Genomic DNA, 23,518 nt, shown 5'->3' on the forward strand with positions numbered 1-23,518 from the left:
AATTTTACATAGAGTTAATCTAAGATGCCTCTAGAGATACAATTTTACATAGAGTTAATCTAAGATGCCTCTAGAGATACAATTTCGTCTTTTGTAAATGTGATCCAGGATGCCTTTAGAGATACAATTTTATCTTATGTAGACAATCTAAGAGTTAGACTCTAGTAGTGAATAGATTCAAAGGTGGCATAGATGGTGTTTTACCTTGGTTTACCCAATGGTTTGAGAGCCTCCATAATTTCAGAGGTTCCAGTGGCCTCTGCCTTTAGAGAACAGACAAATCACTATATTGCTTAAATCAAATTTAATCATGAGAAGTGGCTTAAAGATTAGCAAGAGGACTGATCCTTAGTTGCCCTTTTGTCATCCTTAAATATTATGTTGATTTATATATTTAGCACAGCGGCATTCTCACCATTGAACTTCTTAGTAGACATTTTCTTTTCAATTTTGTTGTTGTTGTTGGAGCGTATACTGGTGTAATTGCAGACCTATAAAGTAGATCCAGAAAAGGGGAGAGAGCTTAATTTGGAACATAGGGTAAGTAGACGGCTCATAAGGAGGAACCAGGAGTGAGGTGGAACCAGTCATAGTAAAACGAATAGAAAACAAGGTAGGCATGAGTGATGTGTGAGTGACTGGGTGGGTGGAGAGGAGAGCATGAGAGTGGGCAGCCAGTATGGATAGGAAGTTCTTGATTCTTGTCCTTGGAACAGCAGACAGCACTTGAAATAGTCCATCTTGTGACACATTGGGAATAGGCTGAGTCCATTTCTCCTATTAGCCAGGATGCTTTCCTCTGGTGTACATTGTTCAGTCATCTCCCACTCTTCATAACTCCATTTTCAGTTTTCTTGGCAAAGATACTAAAGTGGTTTGTCATTTCTTTTCCCAGCTCATTTTACAGATGAGGAAACTGAGGCATAGGGTTAAGTGACTTGTTTTTTTAAGTTCCCTTTGTTTAATCTTTTTATTTTTTAGATCAGAAAAATGAGGCAAGATGTCTTGGACAAAGTCGCATAACTAAATAGTAGCTGAACAAAGACCAGAAATACAGTCTTCTGGTCCTGAATTCATGACTTGACTTTTTTTTTTTTAAATTTCAAGGCTAACTTTGATGTTTCCATTTTATTTTTAAAAATTAATTAATTTAGAATATTTTTCCATGGTTACAAGATTTATATTCTTGTTTAGCAAATATCTGAGGGAAGATTTGAATTCAGGACAATGAGTCGTCCTGACTCCAGTCATGGCAGCACTCTATTATTGACACCCAAATGGGAAATATACTTATTGACTAGTAAGTAATGGAAAACTGAAGAGTGGAGTGTTCGGGGACTAGGAGAAAGAATGTTGTCATTGATAACAACTGAATGAACTACTCTTTATACTGACAGCAAATATTGCCCTCCTTGTCCAAGTGACAGAACAGCCCTGACAGCCCAAACTCACAATTTTTTACATGACTTCCCCCATTTCCTTGTCCTTTTACATAGAAGCGCCCATTTAGTCCTGCACAGGCTCATAGGGTTTGTCACTATAAGGTTCTGACCATGGATTCTTCCCCTTTCCTTGCCTCCTGTTGATTAGCTGAAAAAGTGCCATTCCAGGTATCCAAATGCAAGGAAGTAGTGACAGCATCACGCAGATGCCTTGCACCCAGCCAGGGTAGAATTTCTCCTGCTTGACTGGGAAATCATCCTGTTGGAATAAAACAAGCACAAAGTTTACTGTTGGCGTGCCCACAGTGAGAGCCTCACCAGGGGAGGTGGCAGGGGCTGGTCGCATTGGCATCCTTATTTTGAGTTCTTTTGAATGAGAATCATTGGCAGTAAGATTTGGAGTGAGAAGAGCTCCTCTCGCCAAGGGAGCAATTCAACTTATAACATTTAGTGACTTTGAACTAGCTGCAGGAGGAAATTCCGCCTCCCTCCTTCCTGGGGTCAATGAGCTTAGAATCCTAACTAAATTACAAGAAAAAGAAAAGTGTGTACTTCTGTGCATTAATGAGAAATGTACAGGTAAGATCCCTGGCTCCATAGGATGCTTTCCTTGAAACATAAGCAGCTTCATTTGAGAGACAAGGGAGGTAAGGACCTTATTACAGTTAAGATACCATCAGGTTCAGGGGAAGCCAGGGGGCTCAGTGGATTCAGAGCCAGGTCCTGGGTTCAAATCTGACCTCAGATACTTCCTGGCTGTGTAACCCTGAGCAAATCACTTAATGCTAAGTGCCTAGCCCTTACTGTTCTGTCTTAGAATCATGTTGATTCCAAGACAGAAGATAACGGTTTAAAAAAAAAAGGTAGCATCAGATTCTTGAGAACTAAATTAGGATCTCAAATTAACATAGATTAAATGAGATAATGTCCTCAGAATATTATTTAGGTTTTCCTAAACAAAGTTGTTTGACAATTATGTTATTGGTAAATTATCGTTGAAACTCAGCACAAGTTTTAAAATTCACCTATAACTATTAAGCATTAATTAATTAAACATCATTCTGGTGACTACATCTACCGCTGTAATTATTTTATTTAACCTTGTGGTTTTGGGGGAACCAATTAGCAGTGTTAGATGAGTCATGTCCATATTAAAAACACTCTAAAAGCATGCAGTGCCATATAGTTATAGTATATTATTTTGAGTTGCAGCATGGTCTAGACCAGTGATATAAAGATTAGATAGAAACAGATCCCTGCCAACCATGAACTGACATTAGAAAACCACAAATTGCCTATATCTATCTTGTATTTTCATTTATTTTGCTAAATATTTCCCAGTTACACTTTAATATGGTTCTGGGAATTTGCAGGCCCATGCCACCATGCCACTCTTAAGTTTATAAATTTTGAGTCTCCAGCCTGGAGGGAAAATGACAGATTTGAATGTCTAGGGTTCCTTTCCTTTCTCTTATTACAAACCTTATGACCTTTACATTATTGGGTTCTGAAATGGCCCAGGATGGATTTGAAGTCCAAAGATCCGAATTGAAGTCCTGGCTTCAGATCCTGCTTCTGTCATTTATACCAGTGTGACCTTGACAGAGTCACTTACCTCTCTACCTCTCTCTTCGTCTCAGGACAGTGAAGGGCTTGGACTAAATCATCTCTAAGGTCCCTTTTGGCACTAGCTCTGTAATCCTGTGATCCTGTGACTTTAGGTGAGCTAATATTTGTGTTTCATTTGCTGTAAAACGGGGACAATAATAATTCCTACCCTGCATTTAAGTCCTATTCTTATAGGATGGAAATGGTCCTAGATTCTTGAAGCTTCTGCCAATGGAGGCCAATCTCTGGTGGACCTCAATAATCAGCTTTTAAAGCTCTGAGTCATGGACTTGGGAACAGACTCTAAGTCTCTCTGAAAAGCTGATTGGTCAGTAGGTGATAACATTCTGTCCACAGTAACTCATGAAATAGTCTTTTGGAACTGATGGAGAGGGGCTGCAATCCTCCTCAGTGAAGGACATTCACTTACTTCAGATTCTAAGCTATTAAAGATGAAGATTCTCATAGTGAAATAGTATCTCGCTCACCCTGCTTCACAGCGTCCTTCACAAGAGTATATCACGTGAGGCCGTGGTGCGTGTGGAACTTCTTTGGAAAGTATCATATGCAAGAAGTGTGAGAAGACTGTCTGGACTGATGTAGAGCGAAGGGAGTAGAATCAGGATGACACTTTATACCATGATAACAGCTTTGTAAAAATTGAGATCAATGAAATGACTGACTATGATTCCTGCCTGCTGACTGGGTGGTGCTAGGCTAAAGATGCAAAATGAGACCTACTTTTGGACATGGTGTATGTGGGAATTTGTTTTGCTTGTCATGAGGGTTTTGTTTTTCTTCCTTTTTTAATAGGAAGGGGGATGGGAGAGAGAGAGAGAGAAAGAGAGAGAGAGAGAGAGAGAGAGAGAGAGAGAGAGAGAGAGAGAGAGAGAGAGAGAGAGAGAGAGAGAGAGAGAGAGAAATGACTGTTGTTAGGAAAACAAAAAAAAGTTCACAACTTCTACTAAGATGTTTGCCTGAAGGACAGGAGGTAGAGGAGCTACCCCAACAACTATTCCCTCAAAAACTGCAAAAAACTTAGCAGACCAAAGTAGGATTAGTAAGTGACTTCTTTCATCTCAGAACTATGCAAAAAAGCCATCCAGCCACATCTGAACAATAGGAAAAGGGGGGCCACCAACAAGGAAGGGCCAGGATAAGCTTGCAGCCTTCCAGCATGCCCAGTGATGCCTGTAACCTGCAGGATCTCAATGCAGAGGCTGTGAGAGTGGAGAGTTCTCTGAGAACTAGAAAACCTCAGTGAGGGACAGCTAAGTGGCTCAGTGAATAGAGAGCCAGACCTAGAGACCAGAGGTCTTGGAGTCAAATCTGGCCTCAGGTAATTCCTAATTGTGTAACCCTGGGCAAGTCACTTGGGCTCTATTGACTAGCACTGTGAAAGGAAAGGTTATAGCACAAGATAGCTTTTGCAAGAAGAAGCAAGAAATGGAATGCTGAATGAACTGTCAATCAAACAGAGAGAAAGAAGATTCCAAAAGAATCTGTCCAGAAAAGAAACCCAGAAGGGGAACTGGGACATTTCTTCCTGGCTGAGGGTTGGGAAGAGGCTGCCAGACAAACTTCTTTTGAACTTCTGTTTACCTGTTGCCTGAAATACTACGAAGATTGGGAGCTTAGCTCTGAAGAATCTTGTTAGTTGTTATCCATATCTCCCCATAGAAAATCAACCCTGTTTCCTGAATTCAACACCTTGAGAGAATCCTTCAAAGTACAGGAAACTTCCTTCCTTCCTTTATTCTAAGAATAAAATCCCTTTTAGTAAGACCACAGATTGTGAAATCATTCTTTGAAACTCCTCTTAAATCTTACCATCCAGAGAGAAGACATTTGAAGTCTGCTGAGGGAGACAGGAAGTGGGGTGGGGGAAGGAGTACAAGGCCTGGCCTTTGCCCTAGCCAGCTTCCTGTGCCCTTGTCCTCATTACCATAAATACCCTTGTAATAGCATCTATTACAGCCCTTACTGCTCTTCTGCCTTGGAACCAATACACAGTATTAATCCTAAAATAGAAGATAAGGGTTAAAAAAAAAAGAAAACCTTAGTGGACACTCTGAAGAATTCCTGACTAGTTGTGGCCAGTGTGGCATGCTAGTACCCAGATGTCTCTGAGGTCCAAGAATCCTTTCCTTAGATGCCATAGAAGACCCTAAAGATTCATCACTTTGCACCTTAAAGACCCAGGAGGTCCTAACCTAGAGAAGTGGAGGTCAATACAATATCTCTAGGTGACTCAAGAGGAGGCCAAGCAGGACCCACTAATTTGCTCCAAAGCACAGAATGGAGGCAAAACCTGCCCGTGGCCCAAAGCTCCAACTTGGGATCTAAAGCTAGAGAGATTAACAAGCACAAGAACTTCTATAAACTTCTATAAAGAATCATTATACATCCAAAGCAGCCTCCCATTCCAGCCTAGCAGGAGAGAAGGAAGCTGTAGTAACTACAGGCAGGGACTCAAAGGAAAAATTGACTTTTTCATAATAGGACTTAGCCCAGTCCCTGGAATGTAGTAGGTGCTTAATAAATGTTGATTGTGTCAAAGAGGGGACTTGAAATCAGATTGATTTGAAGAAAGAAAGAAAGAAAGAAAGAAAGAAAGAAAGAAAGAAAGAAAGAAAGAAAGAAAGAAAGAAAGAAAGAAAGAAAGAAAGAAAGAAAGAAAGAAAGAAAGAAAGAAAGAAAGAAAGAAAGAAAGAAAGAAAGAAAGAAAGAAAGAAAAGGAAGGGAGGGAGGGAGGGAGGGAGGAAGGGAGGAAGAAGAGAGATGAAGAAAAAAGGAAGGAAGGAAGAAAAAAAAAGAAAAAGGAAGGAAGGAAGGAAGGAAGGAAAGAAGGAAAGAAGGAAGGAAGGAAGGAAGGAAGAATTGTAAGGAGAATAAGGAGCTTGGACCAGAAAGTGGTACACCCCTTCCAACTAACAGATTTCCTGAAAATCAGAATAGAGCAAACAGAATTCAATGACTCCATGAAATGGCAAGCAATATTAGACTAAGTCAAAAGATTTTTAAAATAAAAGGAGAATAAGGGAAGAAAAGGGAGCATTTATATAGTGTGCTTAAGAACTTTATTTCAATGTGCTTAAGAACTTTATTTCAAATGATCCTCATAACTCTCAGAGGTAGATGCTATTATTATCTACATTTAACAATCGAGTAAACTGAGGTCAAGTGACTTGCCCATGGTCACAGAGTTAATAAGTTTCTGAGACTGTATTTGAATCCTGATCTTCCTGACTCCAGGCTCTAGAGCACTCGATCCATTGCAACATCTAGCCATAGGATATCTGATTTTAGAAGCAACAGACCTCAAAAGTAGTTCAAGAAGAGATGATTTAAGAGCCACTAGACTCCCTAAAAATCATGTTAAAAATGTGTGTGTTATATTTTAAGAAATTACAAATAAAAATTGGCTAGATCTACTAGAACCAGAAGGCAAAGGAAAGCCAAAAAGAATTCATTCAAATAATAATTGCTTCCTGAAAGGAATCTTAAAAGATCCTAGAAATCTCATAGTCCAAATCCAGAGCTTCCTGGATATTCTACAAATCTCCAGAAAGAAGCAATTAAAGTAACAAGAAATTGCAGTTAAGACCACACAAGACCTATAGTTTCTATTATAAGTGAGAAGGGATCTTGAAATATAGTATCCCAAAAGGCAAAAGATATGGGCTTACCTCTATCAAAAATTAATTACCTGCAAAACTGAGTATAATCTTTGATAGGGAGGGAAAATCTGCTTTCAATGGAATAAAGCTGTATTATCAAATTCAAATAGAAATTAATCCTTGCAGACTGAAAATTGACTTGGAAAATCATAAATTAACATTATTTACATTATGTCATATTTGTATTTATTTTGTTAAGCATTTCCCAGTTACCCTTTAATCTGGCTCAGGGCATTTGGGAATTTGGAGGGGCAGTGTAACACCTCTAGAATAGAAGACTTATAAGCATTTGTGATGAAAAAATCAGAAGTAGGAACTTTGGAATCAAAACACAAGAATCAAGAGAAACTTCAAAAGGTAAAATTATTTGAGCAATTGGAAGGGACTTTATGATGTGGTACTGTTAAAATTCTAATGGGGGAAACGAAATGTGTTATTTCAGAACCTTACTATTTCAAAGATGATTTAAAACATTAAATAAGAAAGAAAGATGACCCAAGGTTGGATTGATTCTGTTATGAAGGTCTTAAGAGGAAAAAGAGGAGGGTAAAAGAAGGAAGATGCTAATGCAGAAAGGCAGAAGAAAGGAGCAAAACTTGCTATTTCTCATAATTGGGGGTTGTGACAAGCAGGACAGTTTTGAAAGTAATTATTGGAATATAATAAAGCAAGTGGTATAAAATAGAGAAAAGGTCTCTTATACAATCTTCTTTTTGTGTCCTGCTGCATATATATGGAAATGTCCATAAAAATGCTATCTTTTTGATGTTTAAGTTCAATTAAAAAAAAGAAAAGTTGAATGTGCTATATAATGTTATTTTTACTTTCTTTGTCTAAATAGAAGGCACACCCCTAAAATGAGATCACGAGATCATAGATTTAGAAAAAACTTCAGAGATTGTTCCCCTCATTTTATACAGTAGAAAAATGAGGTCCAAAGAGATTCAGTGTCTGTTCTAAAGTCACACAAGAGATTCAGAACTTGAACCTAGTTATCCAAATGCAACTCTAGCACCTTATCCATTGTACCACATTTGAAAGGAAAACTAAATCCTGATAATATTTATATTAAATCAACATATAATTTATGCTTATTATGAAAGTTTTTTAGATTTCTTTCCATTCAACGAAAGACATTTTGTTTTTAGCATTACTGCCTTCTTTTCCCTTGTCATTCTCTTAATTAAAAGCATAATTATATGTTATACTCAAGTTTTAGAAAATTAAGATTTGGGGAGGAAGAGGCATCTTATGAGATCAGGATCTTGATGCTGCTGGTGATTATTTAGGTGGGGGTTATTCAATTTATAGATTTCTGGATTTTTGAGGCTCTGGAGGCAAATTTTTGGTCTAAAAATATCACAGCCCCAAGTTTGAACTGATTCTAGAGATTTGATAAATGTGGTTCCTTGTTGGACCTATAGGGATAAATGAGTGAGACTCCCTGAATTTCTCAAAGAGACCTACATATTGTGGGTTCCAGGATTCATACGTTGGCTGCTTTTGTGTTATTAAGATGATGTAAGATACAAAGATGATCAGTAGCAGTAGAGGACTGATGATTTTCCATGTCATCTGCCAGTAGAGGTTGGGTCGTCTTCCCGTCATCCATTCCACGTCATCACAGAACCTGTCATGTGAACAGAACAGCTCACATTCTTGTGCCATCTCTCCTGCCCTTGCCCTGACTTTGAAGTTTCCTCACTTAGTCTCTCTAAGCAGAACACTCTTTTCTGATTGTGATGGCTATCTTTCGATCCTGCTTTACTGGCAAAGAATGAACCCCGGATTCCAATAAACCCCACCAAATGACTCCTGTGTATTTATTTTGAAAAATTCTCCAAGTTCCAGCTGGGCAGTTCTGAGTGACAAATACCTCTAGCTGCTTATCTTCCTTCTCTCTTTTAATATCATTACTGGATCAGTGATGCTTACGTGTCATAGATAAAAAGCACATTTTATTGGACTCTAAGAAATAGGCTATGAAATGATCAGATTATGTACTAAAAAGCATTTTCTAGGGAGGAAATGGAATACTTCAGCAAGCCCTATCAAGATGGAATGTCTTCAAATTCAGACCCAGTGATAAGATATGTATTCTACAAGGAGTAGCCATGCTAGGTTCATAAAGACTCCATGTCAGATGTTTGAGCACCAGCAGATGAGTGGCTTGACTTCACTCACTCATGAAACCTTCTGCTAAGTGGGGAGGGGATGTGCCAAGTGGTGGAGGGAATACTTGACCATTGAACTCATGGACCTTTCAAGTATTAGAATAAAAAAGACAGAAATGGGCTGTTTATATCTCTGTTTCGTTCCTTCCAAGTTTTCCTAAAACCACTCTTCAGACAGTTAAACAATTGAAAACAAAACAAACAAGATGCAGTCTTATTGAATGACTGTCTTAATCTCTGCTCTGATTTTTGTTTTTTAAGAGAAACCCTCTGCTGCTTTATGTTCTGCATATTTTCTTGTTGAAATCACAAACCGAGGGAACGAAATGACATTTTAAATAATATTAACTCTTTCTTGCAAGACTGTTTAATAGATGGTCTGTATCCAGCTTGAGATATACCCTTTCCTTTCCATATTGGCTCCGGTCATGCATAACTGGACAAAATAGGATTCCTTAGGTATGTAGTAATAAAAGCATAGTCTGGCATTCACTCATGTTCTAGAATGGTACTGTAGATAGCCCCAGGCCTTGCATTAATGTTTCTGAGTAGGGACAGGGACCAGATCTATGATTTTACTGGTCTAGAGAACTCCTGGATGAAGAAATCCCCCTCTACTATTGTAGGTTGACATCTTCTCTTTATATAGACTTCAAGAATTTCCTAGGGCACTAAAAAGTTAAGTGCTTTTTCCAGGGTCACACATCCAAGATGTGTCAAAGAGAGGACTTGAACTCAGGTTTCTGGCCTGGAAAATTAGTTCTTTATTTACTGTGCTATTCTGCCTCTTCTGTTCTTGATTGTTTCTGCCATTAAAAAACTTATTTTACTTATAGATTGCAATATCTTAATAGGTCTGAGACCTTAGGGATGGTAATACTTCCACCATTCCTTCCACTGGGATCAATCAAAATCCATCCATGCCTTCTTGTCCTGTGAAGTTGTCGGACATTTTTTTCCCTATAGATCAACAAAAAATCCATTTAATGTGCTAGAGGAATTCCTTTGGGTCTTTCTGTTTCATGGGCATACCTTGGGGTCTCAAAGAAGCCTTTAGAGTTACTTCTAATTGACTCACTCTCGCAGGCAACCAGGAAAGGAGCTGGGCTTCTCCTTTACCAGAGGGAAGAGGGCAGGTATTTGGCTGGTAGATCTACTATCTGATCCTCTTCAAACATAATTGAGAATCATGAGAATCCACAGGCCCCAGAAGAAGAAAGAACAAGTCAGGCTAACATTACCTTTTCAATCCATAAACGTAAATTACTCCAATAACTTCAAAGAAGGCAAAAACTAATAGGTTCAAGGAAGCTGCATATTTGTCAAAGATTTCAAGCCAGTAACTGCCAGATTGTAGTGTGAAACAAAGAGCAGAAAGGCAGCAGACTAGGCATATCACACCTTAAAAAAAGGAGGAAAAAATTATATTGGTTGGTAGAAATGAAGGGAAGAAGAAAGGGGAGGGGAGATGGTATCTAAGGGCAGTAGCAGCTATGCTTTTTTGCTCCTTGCAAACATATAAAAACCACTTTCCACCAAACCCCAGATTTCAGAAGAGGAAGGAGCTTCAGGCAATATTCCAAGAAAGAATCATCACTACAGCACCCAAGACAAGTGGTCATTAGGTGCTTGAAGACTTGCCTTAAAGACCCCAAAAGAGCAGGAGTCTACTGCCTCCAGAAGGAAGGAAGGTTGGCCATTCTACTTTGGGTAGCTCTGATCCTTAGGAAGTAGTTTGCCCTCTTTAAAGCCTTTTCCCTTGCGTTGCCTTGTCTTTCTTTTCTTTCCATTCCCTCCTCTCCCCTCCCTTCTCTCCTGCTTTTCCCTGTTCTTCCCATCTTCTCTACTCCCCAGGGCCCAAATACTGAACAGATGGGAAGGCATGGCCTTGATTCAGAGGACGACTTAGCCACAATTGGGCTGGATGAGTGGGGAGAAGAAGACTTTTAATTCTTTTTTTCCTACTTCAAGTGCTTTTGGAGATGGCTTGAGAATCCCAAACTTGGAAGTGCACACAGAAGCTCGTTGGGCCACCCTTTCTAAATTGGTGAAAAACCCTCCAAGAGACCCTAAAATGGTTATAACATATTAAATCTGTTCCTTAGAGGAGCTCGGCGAGCAGGGGGGAGCAAAGAGGGGCTGCTCAGAAGTAATTTGGTGGGGAAGAGGGAGAATCAAACAGGTGAATCATTAAGATTATTTTAAGAATAACCTAATTCTTCACTTACCTGTTATAAATTCCTTGGGGACTGACCTGGGCAGAATGTGCAAATCTAGGATCGGTGTCAGCACTCCTTCCATATTCCCAAACATGGAAGTCAGACCCAAGGAAAAGAGCATTCCAAAGAACAGCACGGCCCATCCAGGAGAGCCGGGCATGTGGACGATGGCCTCAGTGAAGACGATAAAGGCCAGGCCAGTACCAGAGGCGCTCTGGGGAACACACATGCGTATGCTCAGACACAACCGTGCCAAGCCCTGGGGTGCAGAAACTTGGGTTCACAGTTACATTACAGTCCAAATCTGGATAAGAATACTTCTTAAAATATGACCAAAGACAGGCTTAGAGATGGGAGGTCCTGGGTTCAAATCTGACCTCAGACACTTCCCAGCTGTGTGACCCTGGGCAAGTCACTTGATGCCCATTGCCTAATCCTTACCACTTTTCTAATCTTCGAACCAATTCATAGTATTGACTCCAAGACAGAAGGTAAGGGTTTATTAAGAAAAAAAAAATGAGCAAAGAGGCTTTAGCTAAAAGACCTTCTGTGAGTGGAAGCCTACTGCCTCTTGAGGTAACCAATTCAACTTTCTGTATACTTAAAAAAATTTTTTTTAACCCTTACCTTCCATTTTAGAATCAATATTGTAGATCAGTTCCAAGGCAGAAGAGCAGTAAGCACTAGGAATGGGGGTCAAGTGACTTGCCCAGGGTCACACAGTTAGGAAGTGTCTGAGGCCAGATTTGAACCCAGGACCTCCCAGCTCTGGGCCTGACTCTCCGTCTCCTGGGCCATCTAGCTGCCCCCTCTGAATACTGCCAATTGCTAGGAATTCTTCCTTTCACCAAGCCTAAATTTCCCCTGCCGCACTCTCTATCCATTATTCCCAGGTCTTCCCTCTGGGGCCAATCAGGAGAAGTCTCACCCCTCTTCCCACCGGAAAGCCTGCTTCCCTGCCTCACTATTTATTCTGCAATGAGAACTAATATTTATATGGATCTCCTAGGAAGCACAGCAAACACTGCAAGGAGAAAAACCCTACCTTTATCCTCCTTTTCTGTCTGTGATAAGTTAATGGCTGTCATTGAAGTTTTATGGCAAATTTTGCCCTTTTGCAAATGCCAACCATTGATCTAAGGCCTACCATCTGGGGCTAAGCAGAACGTGACGTTTAGATTTGTTTTATTGGCCCTTCAAGGGAAGAACCAGGAGCAATCGGTGGAAGTTTCTTTTTTTTCCCTTTTTCTTTTTTAGTAATCCTTACCTTCTGTCTTAGAATCCAGCCTGTATAAGGCAGGAGAGAGGTAAGGGCTAGGCAATGGGGGTCAAGTGACTTGCCCAGGATCACACAGCTGGGAAGTGTCTGAGGTCAGATTTGAACCCAGGACCTCCCGTCTCTGGACCTGACTCTCAATCCACTGAGCCACCCAGCTGCCCACTAGGTGAGAGTTTCAATGAGATAAATTTATGTTTCAAGTAAGGAGAAACTTCTAAGGACTAAGAAGCACAGCGCCTGGGACATAGCTAGTGCTTAATGAATTCTTTTGGACTGATTAGAACTATTCAAAAGTGGAACAAGCTTGTATGTCCCCATGAGAATTATTTTTCAGTCATTTCAGTCTTGTCTTCATCATCACTCCATTTGGGGTTTTCTTGGTAGAGGTAGTAGAGTGGTCTGCCATTTCTTTCTTCAGATCATTTTACAGATGAGGAAACTGAGGCAGAACTAAGTGACTTGCTCAGGGTCATAGAGCTAGTAATAGTATAAAATTACATATATTTATGTATGCAATTATATATAAATTATATATATGATATATTATATGTATTTATGTATTAAGTTATGTATATTATATATTTATGTATAAATTACATATACTATATATATTTATGTATAAAATTGTTACCCATAACATATATTTATGTATAATCATATATAAATCATATACCATATTATATGTTTTATGTATATAATTATATATTATATATTTATGTATAAATTATGTTATATATACTATATATTTATATATAAATTGTATATACTATATATGTATTTATAAAATTATGTTATCTATTATATATTTATATAAATCATAAACTATATTATATGTATGTATACAATTATATGTTATATATAATATATTTATGTATAAAATTATGTATGTTATATATACTCTATATTTATATATAAATTATACATACTATATATGTATTTATAAAATTATGTTATCTATAATATCTATTTTATATAATTATGTTACTTATATATAAATTATATACTACATTATATGTATTTATGTATGCAATTATAAATATTATATATAATATATTTATGTATAAAATTATATATAAATTATCTCTACTATATGTTATTTATAGTATATATATATATTATAAAATTAATTATAAAATTTGAACTCAGGAAGATGAGTTTTCCTGATTCCAGACCCAGCATTTAAAAAAAATCTATAGGTTAAATTATTTGGCCACTGAGGTTCCTTCTAAAAAGAAATAGTACTTGGAAGACAACTAGGGTGGCTCAGTGGATTGAGAGTCAGGCCTAGAGACGGGAGGTCCTGGATTCAAACCTGGGGTCAGATACTTCCAAGCTGTGTGACCCTGGGCAAGTCACTTGACCCCCATTTCCTAGCCCTTACTGTGTTTCTGCCTTGGAACAATGCACAGTATTGACTCTAAGACAGAAAGTAAGGATTAAAACAAAAAAATAAATAAAGGAAAGAGCCAGTACTTGTTAAGGCCAAATGAATGTGGATATCCTTAGGGCCATGGGAATTGGAGCCTACATGAACCTGAGATCATCTAGTCCATCTCCCTCATTTGATGGCTTCTCGAGGAACCAGGGGTTCAGAGACAGCTCAGCCAGACCCGCATCAGCAGTCAGCCTGATTCCCTGCTAATCCCACGCTCTTTCCCCTGAGCCATCCTGCTTCTTGCTGGACCCGGCGCCTGGTCTGCGCCTCACTACCTTGTCCAGAAAGTCCTGCAGGTGACAGCTCCTCAGCTGGAGATGCGCCATCCTGTCCGGCTGAGTGGAATTCAGGTGTGCGAAGCAGGCTGCATAGTCATCCCTCTGGATGCTTTGGTCTGGAAAATCAAACTCGTTGATGATGCTGAGGATGTTTCTGGTGGAGAGAGGAGCAGATGACTCGGTGAGCATTTTCCTGGGTCCCCAAATTCAGAAGCCTCCCAACAAGTGCCATAATGCGGTCCGGTGGGAGGGTGCATCGTGTTCCAAGAAATAACAATGAGGGAAAGTTTTCCAAGATGGGGTTCAGTTCCTCCAGGTCCTTTAAGTAATTTTAGATCTGACTGCGAGGCACCAACAAAGGGGAGGGGGCTTCGGGGTCTTTTCGGGGGAGGGGCTCCCTGACTTGATTTCCTGATCCTCTCTCTGTGTCACATGTAGAGGAAACCTGCCTTAACCATGTAATCCAATAACTACTTTGCTGAGGTAGGTTTTTCTGAGGGCATTGAACTCTGATGGGGCAGATAAAGCGGTCATGGAGGTCATGCTAAAGATAGTGCCACCTTCCTTTGAATTATCACGTTGTAAGTCCACCGGACAGGAAGAGCAGAGCCAATAAGCCTTTGCAAACACTGAGGGTATTTGGGGTGGGTTCTGGGAAACAGGTCAAGCTCTCACCCTCCGACTTATCACAATGCCTGAAATTCCATGGTTAGAAAGCCATTCTATCCTCAGCCCCTAGGGCAGAGCGGAGGAAATGGGAAATGGCGCAGCACAATCTAGCCAGTCTCTTGGCACTGGAGAGCAGTTCTTTCTAGGAGGGGGGAAGAAGAAGGTGGAAACTGTGAGCTAAGACAAGATTGTAAGTTCTTCCTGGTCTTCAGGGGTCTCTGCGGGCTACCCAGAGGAGTAATGGTGATTGCCACACATAACCCAGGGATTCCTAGCGATGAGGCTGAAAATGAAGAAAACAAAGTAGAGAGAAAAAGAGGAGGAAAAGGGGAGGAAAAAGCTTCTAGGAGTCCCGATGAGTCTGTATGGCCAATCTACATTTGAACAGAGCTCAGACTAGTCATCTGGGTGCTAGGGTAAGCAGATGAAAGAAAAGCAAAATGTGTCCTCCTACCAACTCCCCCCCCCCCTTTTTTTTTTAAATCCTCACCTTCTGTCTTAGAAACAATACTGTGTGTTGGTTCCAAGGCAGAAGAGTGGTAAGGGCTAGACAATAGGGGTTAAGTGACTTGCCCAGGGTCACACATCTAGGAAGTGTCTGAACCCAGGACATCTCATCAGTAGCTCTGGCTTTTGTCCACTGAACCACCTCGCTACCCCTGTCATATCCACTTCTTAAAGCAAATGCTCTTAATGAGCATATATAGGGGAGTTTCTAGCATCTGTACCCTTGCCATAATTCATTGTATACCTATGTATGTAAATATAAGAGATTCCTATTTTGCAGTCCAGAACAAAAACAAACCTATTTGTAATAGAGAATAAAATTTATTAAAGAAAAATTGCACCTGTGAGAGAAAATACCTTTAAAGTCCCATAAGGCCACTGCTGAGGATGCTAGGAGTAGTCTGGGATGGGATGGACTTACCTGGGATGTCGTTTCTGGGAAGAGGAAGGAAGCAGCCAATCAGTAGCTTCTTATTTTGACTGATTATTGGTGCTAACTTGGTTTTAAGCTCAGCAGTTTCTATGTTGCTAGCTGAGCCTAAGGGATGCCATTGAGCTCAAAATTTCATTGTCTTAAGCTAAAACTGGGAGAGCCAGGTGGTATAATGCATAGAGTTCTGGGCCTGGAGTCAGGGAGATGCATCTTCTTCAGTTCAAATCTGATCTCAGACATTTACTAGCTGGGTGACCCTGGGCAAGTCACTTGACTCTGCCTCAGTCTCCTCATTTGGAGAAGGAAATGGCAAACCACTCCAATATCTTTGCTGGGGAAAACCCAAATGAGGCCATAAAGGGTTAAGCATGCCTGGAACAAGTAAACAACAATATAACAACATCAAAGGATAAAACCCTAATTGTCCTGCTCTAGTTTCCAGTTTGTGCTGGGGATGTACAATAAATCAATCTCTTAGTAATTTGGTTAAGAGATTTCTTTTACATGTTTCTTTTCTCCTGTCGGGGAGAAATTTGGATGCCTCAATTTGCAGAAACCCCAATACTAGGCACACAAAACACTTGTTTGGGTTTGAACTTTAGGCTTTAAAACTGTTTGGGGACGCTAGTGTGGGTGGGATCTGTGGACATAGTCACATTGTTGAGCACCTTTATTTGTTTTAGAGGCTGCTCTTATGTTAAAGTCCTCTCAGGAAGCCCAGTTCTTGGTGTGACCCTTCCCTTTGTAACTGCTGTGGTTGACAGCACCCTGATCCCCCTGAGGCTGGCTGCAGACCTCTTTGCAGCCTGCTTGCAGTTTGTCTATGCAGCCTTGCCATACCAAGAGGGTAAGAAAGACCCCCAAGTTCTGACCCTCATTGGAGTCTTCGTATAGCTCGGTGTCTTCTCCCAGGGATATGTCCCCAGAGTCCCCAGGGTGTAAGGTCCTGTGTAGGTTTTGGTGCTGGGCTCTGTTTGGCAGCCAAATATTGGACCTATCCCTATTCCTGATTAAAAACTTTGGTTTTTCTGACTACTTTGGTAGTTCTGAGTTATTTCCAAGTTAACACCTGGCGCCTATCAAAATTAATTAATTGATTTCTTTATTTCTTTGTTTGTTTACTTATTTTTAAAAACTTTATCTTCCACCTTAGAATCAATACTGTGTATTGGTTCCAAGGCAGAAGAGCGGTAAGGACTAGGCAATGGGGGTTAAGTGACTTGCCCAGGGTCACACAGCTGGGAAGTGGCTGAGACCACATTTGAACCCAGGACCTCCCATCTCTAGGCTTGACTCTCCATCCACTGAGCCACCCAGCTGCCCTCTCAAAATTTATTGGGAAGTATTTTACTCTGTCTTATTTAGAGTTTTCTGCCTACTGCTATAACATTGGGAAATAGTCGTTTTCTCCTTAGTTAAGTGTATTAACTTGGAAATTGACAACCCAAGACATAACACACTTGAACAAGTACATAAAAGACACATACTAACTTGGTTTCCTTGTTGCCTACCTTTTGTTACAATTGTAAAATTCTAGTTTTTTCAATGTAGCTGTTTTTGTGAAGGTTAGAGTAATCTGGCTTCCTGGCTTCACCTCTGATGAAACAGGAGAAATTAGGCAGAGTAACTAACAATATTTGTTACTTGTCATTCTCCAATTCCTGGAAAAGTTCAGTTTTTAGATCTGGTTTCCTGCTTTGTCATAACCTTCCTGTATTGTTACCCTCACACTGAGTCCCATCCCTACCAAAAAAAGGAGGAAAAAAAGAAAAGAAAAACATTCTATTCTTGTTGTCGTATGCACAATAGGATCCTACCTGTCCAGGCAATCCCAGTAATCATTTGTTGCCTTGAAACCCAGGACAGAGAAAACAGCTACAGAAGCGTAGAGGGAGGTCATGCTGTTCACTACGGCTATGGTGACAGCATCCTTTTCACAATCATTCCTGGGAAAGAAAGAAAGAAACAAACAAACAAACATAAAAGCATTTTTACTGATGTTTGGAATTTTAAAAATAAGAGCACAATGTCATACCACAAATTAAGTATCCATAAGTACTTGAGAGGTGCGCCAACAGTGTGCCATGGGAACTCAGAAGGGAATTGTTTTCACTAATGAGGAGAGCAGGTGACACTTTTGTGAGAAGGAGAAAAGGCATTGCAGCCATGGGGGTCAGCCCAAGAAAAAGCCCCAAGGCATAACAACATCATGCTCAGAGGGCAGAGGAGTCCAGTTTTCTTGAGGGTTGAGTCCATGGAGGTCAGTCAAGTGCCTACTGAAAGCTAAGACTGTGCTAAGTGCTTGGTGTAACATCTGAGTATCTCTCCTTTTGGGGCATTTAGAGCTGGATTTCTCTTCCATAACTCAAACTTAACCTGTCAGAAATAGAAATTATTCTCTTCCTTCCCCCTCCCCAAATCTTTCCATCTTCTCTGCTGCCCCACTATTGTCCAGGGCACTGGCATCCTCCTGGTAACCTGGCCTCACAACTTTGGCGCCATCTTGGATTTTATCATTCCCTGGAACCAATTAGTTGCCTAGGAAAGACTTTGTCTCCCCCATTTTGACCTCTTAAAATCCTTCTCTAGTTCTCTAGAGCTGTAGTGGCCAGGAATTCTCCCTCTTCTCCATTCTTCACAGCCCAACTCAAATGACATTTCATCCAGAAAACTTTCCCTGATTTACCAGTCAAGAATGACCTTTCCTTTTTTGTGGCATCTTGCTCACACTTCTCACACATTTATTTATAAGATAAAAATTGTACTCTGCTTATTTAAGTGTGTGTCATATTTTCCTAGTAGGCTATCAGCTCCATGAGGACAGGGACATTGTTGGGTATAAACCTTGAGTCTGCCTAGCATGTAGCACCTTTTCTGTATAAGCACTCACTTAATGAATATCTGAAATTATTGCTGTTGATGTGACAAACTTCTTTTTAACCAGACCATGTCTTCCAGTAAATACAAATCACTTATGCATTTTATTTTACAGAATATAAGTTGTACAAACCTTTTACTGCTTACATGTTCTTTACCACAGGCCTATAATTCAGATTTTGTTCTTATAATCCACTCATTTAATAGTTTACTGATATACTACCCTGATTTACAAAAAGCAAACAAACAAAAAGGAACTTTAGTCTATTTGTAAAAAGAATGATTCTCCCTCTTAACTCAAAGGCCAATGGAATGGGATAATTTTTTACTATTTCTTCTTGCCAGAGGACAATTTATTGAGGAAAAAAGCCTTAATTCAAACTTTTCAAAGTAAAGCAAACTTAAAAAAAAGTGATCTGCATTATACAAAGTACTTTAAAATGCCCTTTTTAGTTAGAGTATTCAGCCAAAATTCTTGCTTAAATAACTTCTTTAATGCTTATCATAATTCTCTCATTCGTTTTAAGTCAAATTTGTTATAGAGAATTATATTTTCATATGCCCGATGAATTCTTCATAGCATAATTGTAAAATCAACATATAGAACATAGTTTTACCATTTAAAAGATAAGAGGCTTATTATTGCAGTGTTGTTGTTGTTTTTTAATAACATAATGTGGGGACCACAAAAACCAATTCTAACATTGTTTCTTGTGGATATACAATCTACTTTAGAACAACCCATTTAAAAAATATTTCCAGGAGTAGAGTTTGGCAAAAATCAGTGACTTCCTGTATCTTTTACCCAGCTAAAGTCTGTTCATCTAACTTGCTTCTTGAATATATGTTGGACAGCTTTGGAAGGCACGGGCCATTAGAGAGGTTGTCAGTCACTGAGATAAATCAAGGATTTTTCTTTCAAGTAATTCTCTGTGACCTGATAGAAAGGAAGTGGCTTCCAAAAAAATGCCATACTTGGATCCTTAGCTTTAGCAAATGGAATACTAATTGGTATAAATGTCATTTGTTTTCTTTTAAGGAATGGTGCCATTTGAAGATAATATTGTGGTTGTTCTCATTTTAAAAGTTCAAGAGGAAACCCACCCTGAGAACCCAAGCTGCAGAAATTGTGTGTCACCAAGAAGTGAGGACTTGCAGCCTAATGCAGTGAAGTGACAATCAAAGAAATAACTCTTCTTACTTGGGTGGATTATAGCTTGAAAATGCTATGTGTCCTCCAAAAGCCAGCGAAAGGGAAAAAAAGATCTGAGTAGCTGCATCAAGCCATACCTGGGGATTCTGGAGAATACTCATCTGAAATAAGAGAACGAAGTATTATTATTAATTATTATGACACGTTATACTATATATTTATTGCTGTAATATTATTAATATTATGTCATATGAGATATATAATATGGAAGTAGAGAATAATAGCAATTTAAATAATAGTCATTATTTCCACATAAATAATGTTTCATAATTGCAAAAATACTTTCACAAATATGATTTCATTTCCCTCCTCAGTAATACTATGAGTCAGAGAGGGCATGTAGTATTTTGTATTCATTTTACAGATGAGAAAACTGAGGCTTAGGGAAATTAAATAGGTTGTCGAATAGAATGATAGTTTTAGAAAGTATCTGAAAAAGTCATCTAGTTCAAGATCACATGTCCTAATTTGATTTTACCAGTGTCCAATTAGTTTAAAATTTTACTGTCATCTTTAAAAAGCAGCCTGGACAGGGCTGGATTTGGAGTCCTATCTGTTTTATGTCATCGTTAGCGGGACCTTGGGTAAGTTATTGAAGCTGTTAGGGTCTCTGTTTCCTCATTTGTAAGATGAGGAATTTGAAATAGATGATTCTTAAGGCTCCTTCTAGACCTAAATGTAGAACACTAACATTCTTTTAACATTTATTTACTAGATGCTCTCAGCTGAAGAAACTTACAGAAGAGTCCATTCTCTATCTAAGAAGGCTTCTGGTAATGTATCAGGTTATCTCTTGTAGGGAAGGGATGTATTTATCCAGGAGGGAGCCAATTCTAAGGCCATTGTGAGACAGGAGAACCTTTGAGAATTAGGTTCTCTCTGATAACGTTGCAAAACAAGGAAAGGTCATGGAGCTGGTGCCCACTGCAATATAGATTCATTCAATTGGCTTAAGTTCAGCTAGGGCTGAGCTCTTCTATCAACAGCAGTCTGGCCCAAGGCAAATGGCGCCATCAGCCACTTTGGGTCTTCACAGTCACCCTAATTTTCAATTTATCTTGTACTGAGAACTGATGTGGAGATTTTTTTCTTTTTTGAAGGGAGCTGAGAGGGTGGGAGAGCTTTGCTTTATTAATTTATTTACTGGTTTTTCCAAAGTGGGCCCCTTCACACAGACTCAGAGAGACCTACCTGTACTTACATTAGGTGTAAAAAGGTAAATTAATCCTTCAGTAGCTCCAGGTAGAGTGAGTCCTCGGATAAGAAAGATGGTCAAGACCAGGTAAGGAAAGAGAGCAGTAAAATAAATGGCCTGCACAAGAGAATGGAGAAATAATGAATGGCTGCTGAACCAGGGAACATTTCCCCTATGTATTACTTAGATTATCACTGAGATCTTCAGAAGACCCTAAGAGACACCCCATGGCCTGCTCTGCCCAGGAGTCTTTCACTAGCCAAGGGGAATTTCCTAGAAAGATTTTGGAGGCTGGAAATAAGTTGCCAGGACTGAGGCAACTTCCTATAGGATTATAATAATAGTTAGCCTTGGGGAAGCTTGGTGGCTCAGTGAATAGAGAGGTAGACTTAGAGGTGGGAAGTCCTGGGTTTGAATCTGACCACTTCTGTATAATTAGAAAATCTTGAATCCTTGGACTTCATCTCCCAGAATCCTTTTCCCTTCATTTATGTTAGTGTCCTTATCTTATTGTTTTTAAGTTGTGTGTGACTCCTCCCTCGCACTCTCTTCTCTTGGGACTGTGGCTAAGTTAGCTCCTTTTTTATTCTAGCTTTTTATTTTAGTTATTATTAATAAATCTTAAAAATATAATATTTGGAGTTATTGTATATTAATTTTTAAGTTTACAATTACTAATTGTGTGATCCTGGGAAAGTTACTTAACCCTCATTGCCTAGTCCTTATTGCTCTGCTGCCTTGGAACCAATACACAGTATTGATTATAAGAAAGCACGGGTTAAAAAATAATAATATAAATGAATATAAATATATGAATAATAATAATATAAAAATAATAGACTTTCCATTAATATTGTTTATGAGGTTTAACTAGAAAGCTGGATAATGTTGAGTTCTGTGTCTATTGAATGTAGCTATAGTTCCATTCAGCTTAATTTGATTTAACAAATATTTGTTAAGGGTCAGCTAGGTGGACTGATTGTTAGGCCAGGAGATGGGAGGTCTTGGGTTCAAATATGACCTCACATACTTCCTAGTTATGAGACCCTGGGAAAATCACTTAACCCTCATTACCTTACCTTACTTAAGGTTCTTTGGCCTTAGCACCAATCCAACAAAACAAAAAATTAATATTTGCTAATTATCTATTTGCAAAGTACTGGATAAGGATGGTGGTACAAAGGACAAAATTGTCTCTGCCCTCAGAGAGCTTACATTTTAGTGAAATGGGAATCATACTCTACAACATGCCCACAAATAAGTATGTACAAGGCAAATTAAGGAAGGAGAGAGTATTAACAACTAGGGAGATGAGGGAAGATTTTTGGAAAAAGTTAAACATGTATATGCCAGCATGGGACACAGCCTGTGCAAACATATGGAGATGAGAACTGGTATGTTGAGTTTTGAGAAATGTCAGTAGTACAGTTTGGCTGGAATGTAAGTTTGTGAAGAGGAAAAGTAAGAAGGTTTGGAAAGAGAGCCACTAACCCCACGATGGAAAGCCTGAAATACCAGGTTGATAGCTCTGTACTTTATCCTACAAGGCAATGGCAAGTTACTGAAAGAATTCAAGGAGAGGAGTGACATGATCAAGCCTATGTCATTGGAAAATAAATTTAGCATCTGTACAGAGGATGGTTTAGAGAGGAGAAAGACTATAAGCAGGGAGACCAAGTAGGAGATTATGATAGTAGTATAGATGAGAAGGGATGAAGACCTAAACTGGAATAATAACATCAGTAGAGAGAAGAAAGGTCATAGGTAAACAGGAAGAGGGCAAGCTCAGAAGAATAACAAGTCAGTTTCCAGTGGATTGAAAAGTAAGTTATTCTTCAGTCATGCCCTACTCTTCTTCATGACCACATTTTGGGTTTTTCTCAGCAAATATATTCAAATTATTTTCTATTTTCTTTTCCAGACCACTGTTTACAGATGAGGAAACTAAGGCAAAGGGGGCTAAGTGATTTGCCTAGTGTCTGAGGTAAGATTTGAACTCATGGAGATGAAAATTCCTAACTTTAGGTCTCGCACTCTATGCACTGAACCACCTTGGAAAGAGAGTAGGTGATAAGAAAGTGGAGGAACCTGATATAAGCGACTCCTTCTGGGAATCTGACAATGAAAAGAAGGAGAAATAAGAAACAATAGCTTGAGAGGTTGACAGAGTCAAGTGAAGATTTGCTAAGGACAAGGTGGACAGAAGTATGCTTGTGAACAGTGAGAAACTAACCAATAGATAGGGAAAGAGATAAAAGAGGAAAAAGAAAGTAATTGATAGGGTAAACTCTGGAAGACTCAAGAGGAACTGGGATCAAGGGAAAATGTATAAAGAATGGCAAGGAAAAAGGCTATTTCTTCTACCATTTCTTCTATGCACACTGGGGGAAAGGAGAAATCAAGCAAATTATAGATGGCTTTGAGGTATGGAATAGAGGAGATAAGGAAGTTTACAAGAGACAGTCTTGGTTTCCCCCAGTAAAGTAGGAGAGGGGGATCTGAAAGCAAA

The 23,518-nt window shown here is 39.3% G+C and overlaps 1 protein-coding gene across 1 annotated transcript in view; it reads right to left on the reverse strand.

The window, feature by feature from the left end:
* Positions 1 to 289: 289 nt before the first annotated feature.
* SLC6A18 (solute carrier family 6 member 18) overlaps positions 290 to 23,518 on the reverse strand; it is a 37,025-nt gene continuing 13,796 nt past the window's right edge. The window contains exons 5-12 of the mRNA XM_001369306.5: positions 21,016 to 21,126; positions 19,803 to 19,915; positions 17,542 to 17,670; positions 14,113 to 14,269; positions 11,133 to 11,337; positions 10,146 to 10,305; positions 8,198 to 8,360; positions 290 to 1,701 (exon numbers count right to left, since the gene is read on the reverse strand). Of these exons, the coding sequence (XP_001369343.2) occupies positions 1,507 to 1,701; positions 8,198 to 8,360; positions 10,146 to 10,305; positions 11,133 to 11,337; positions 14,113 to 14,269; positions 17,542 to 17,670; positions 19,803 to 19,915; positions 21,016 to 21,126 (1,233 nt within the window). The 3' untranslated portion in view covers positions 290 to 1,506. The remainder of the gene's footprint in view (positions 1,702 to 8,197; positions 8,361 to 10,145; positions 10,306 to 11,132; positions 11,338 to 14,112; positions 14,270 to 17,541; positions 17,671 to 19,802; positions 19,916 to 21,015; positions 21,127 to 23,518) is intronic.

Source organism: Monodelphis domestica, chromosome 3 (assembly GCF_027887165.1).
Source record: "Monodelphis domestica isolate mMonDom1 chromosome 3, mMonDom1.pri, whole genome shotgun sequence".
Taxonomy (NCBI): domain Eukaryota; kingdom Metazoa; phylum Chordata; class Mammalia; order Didelphimorphia; family Didelphidae; genus Monodelphis; species Monodelphis domestica.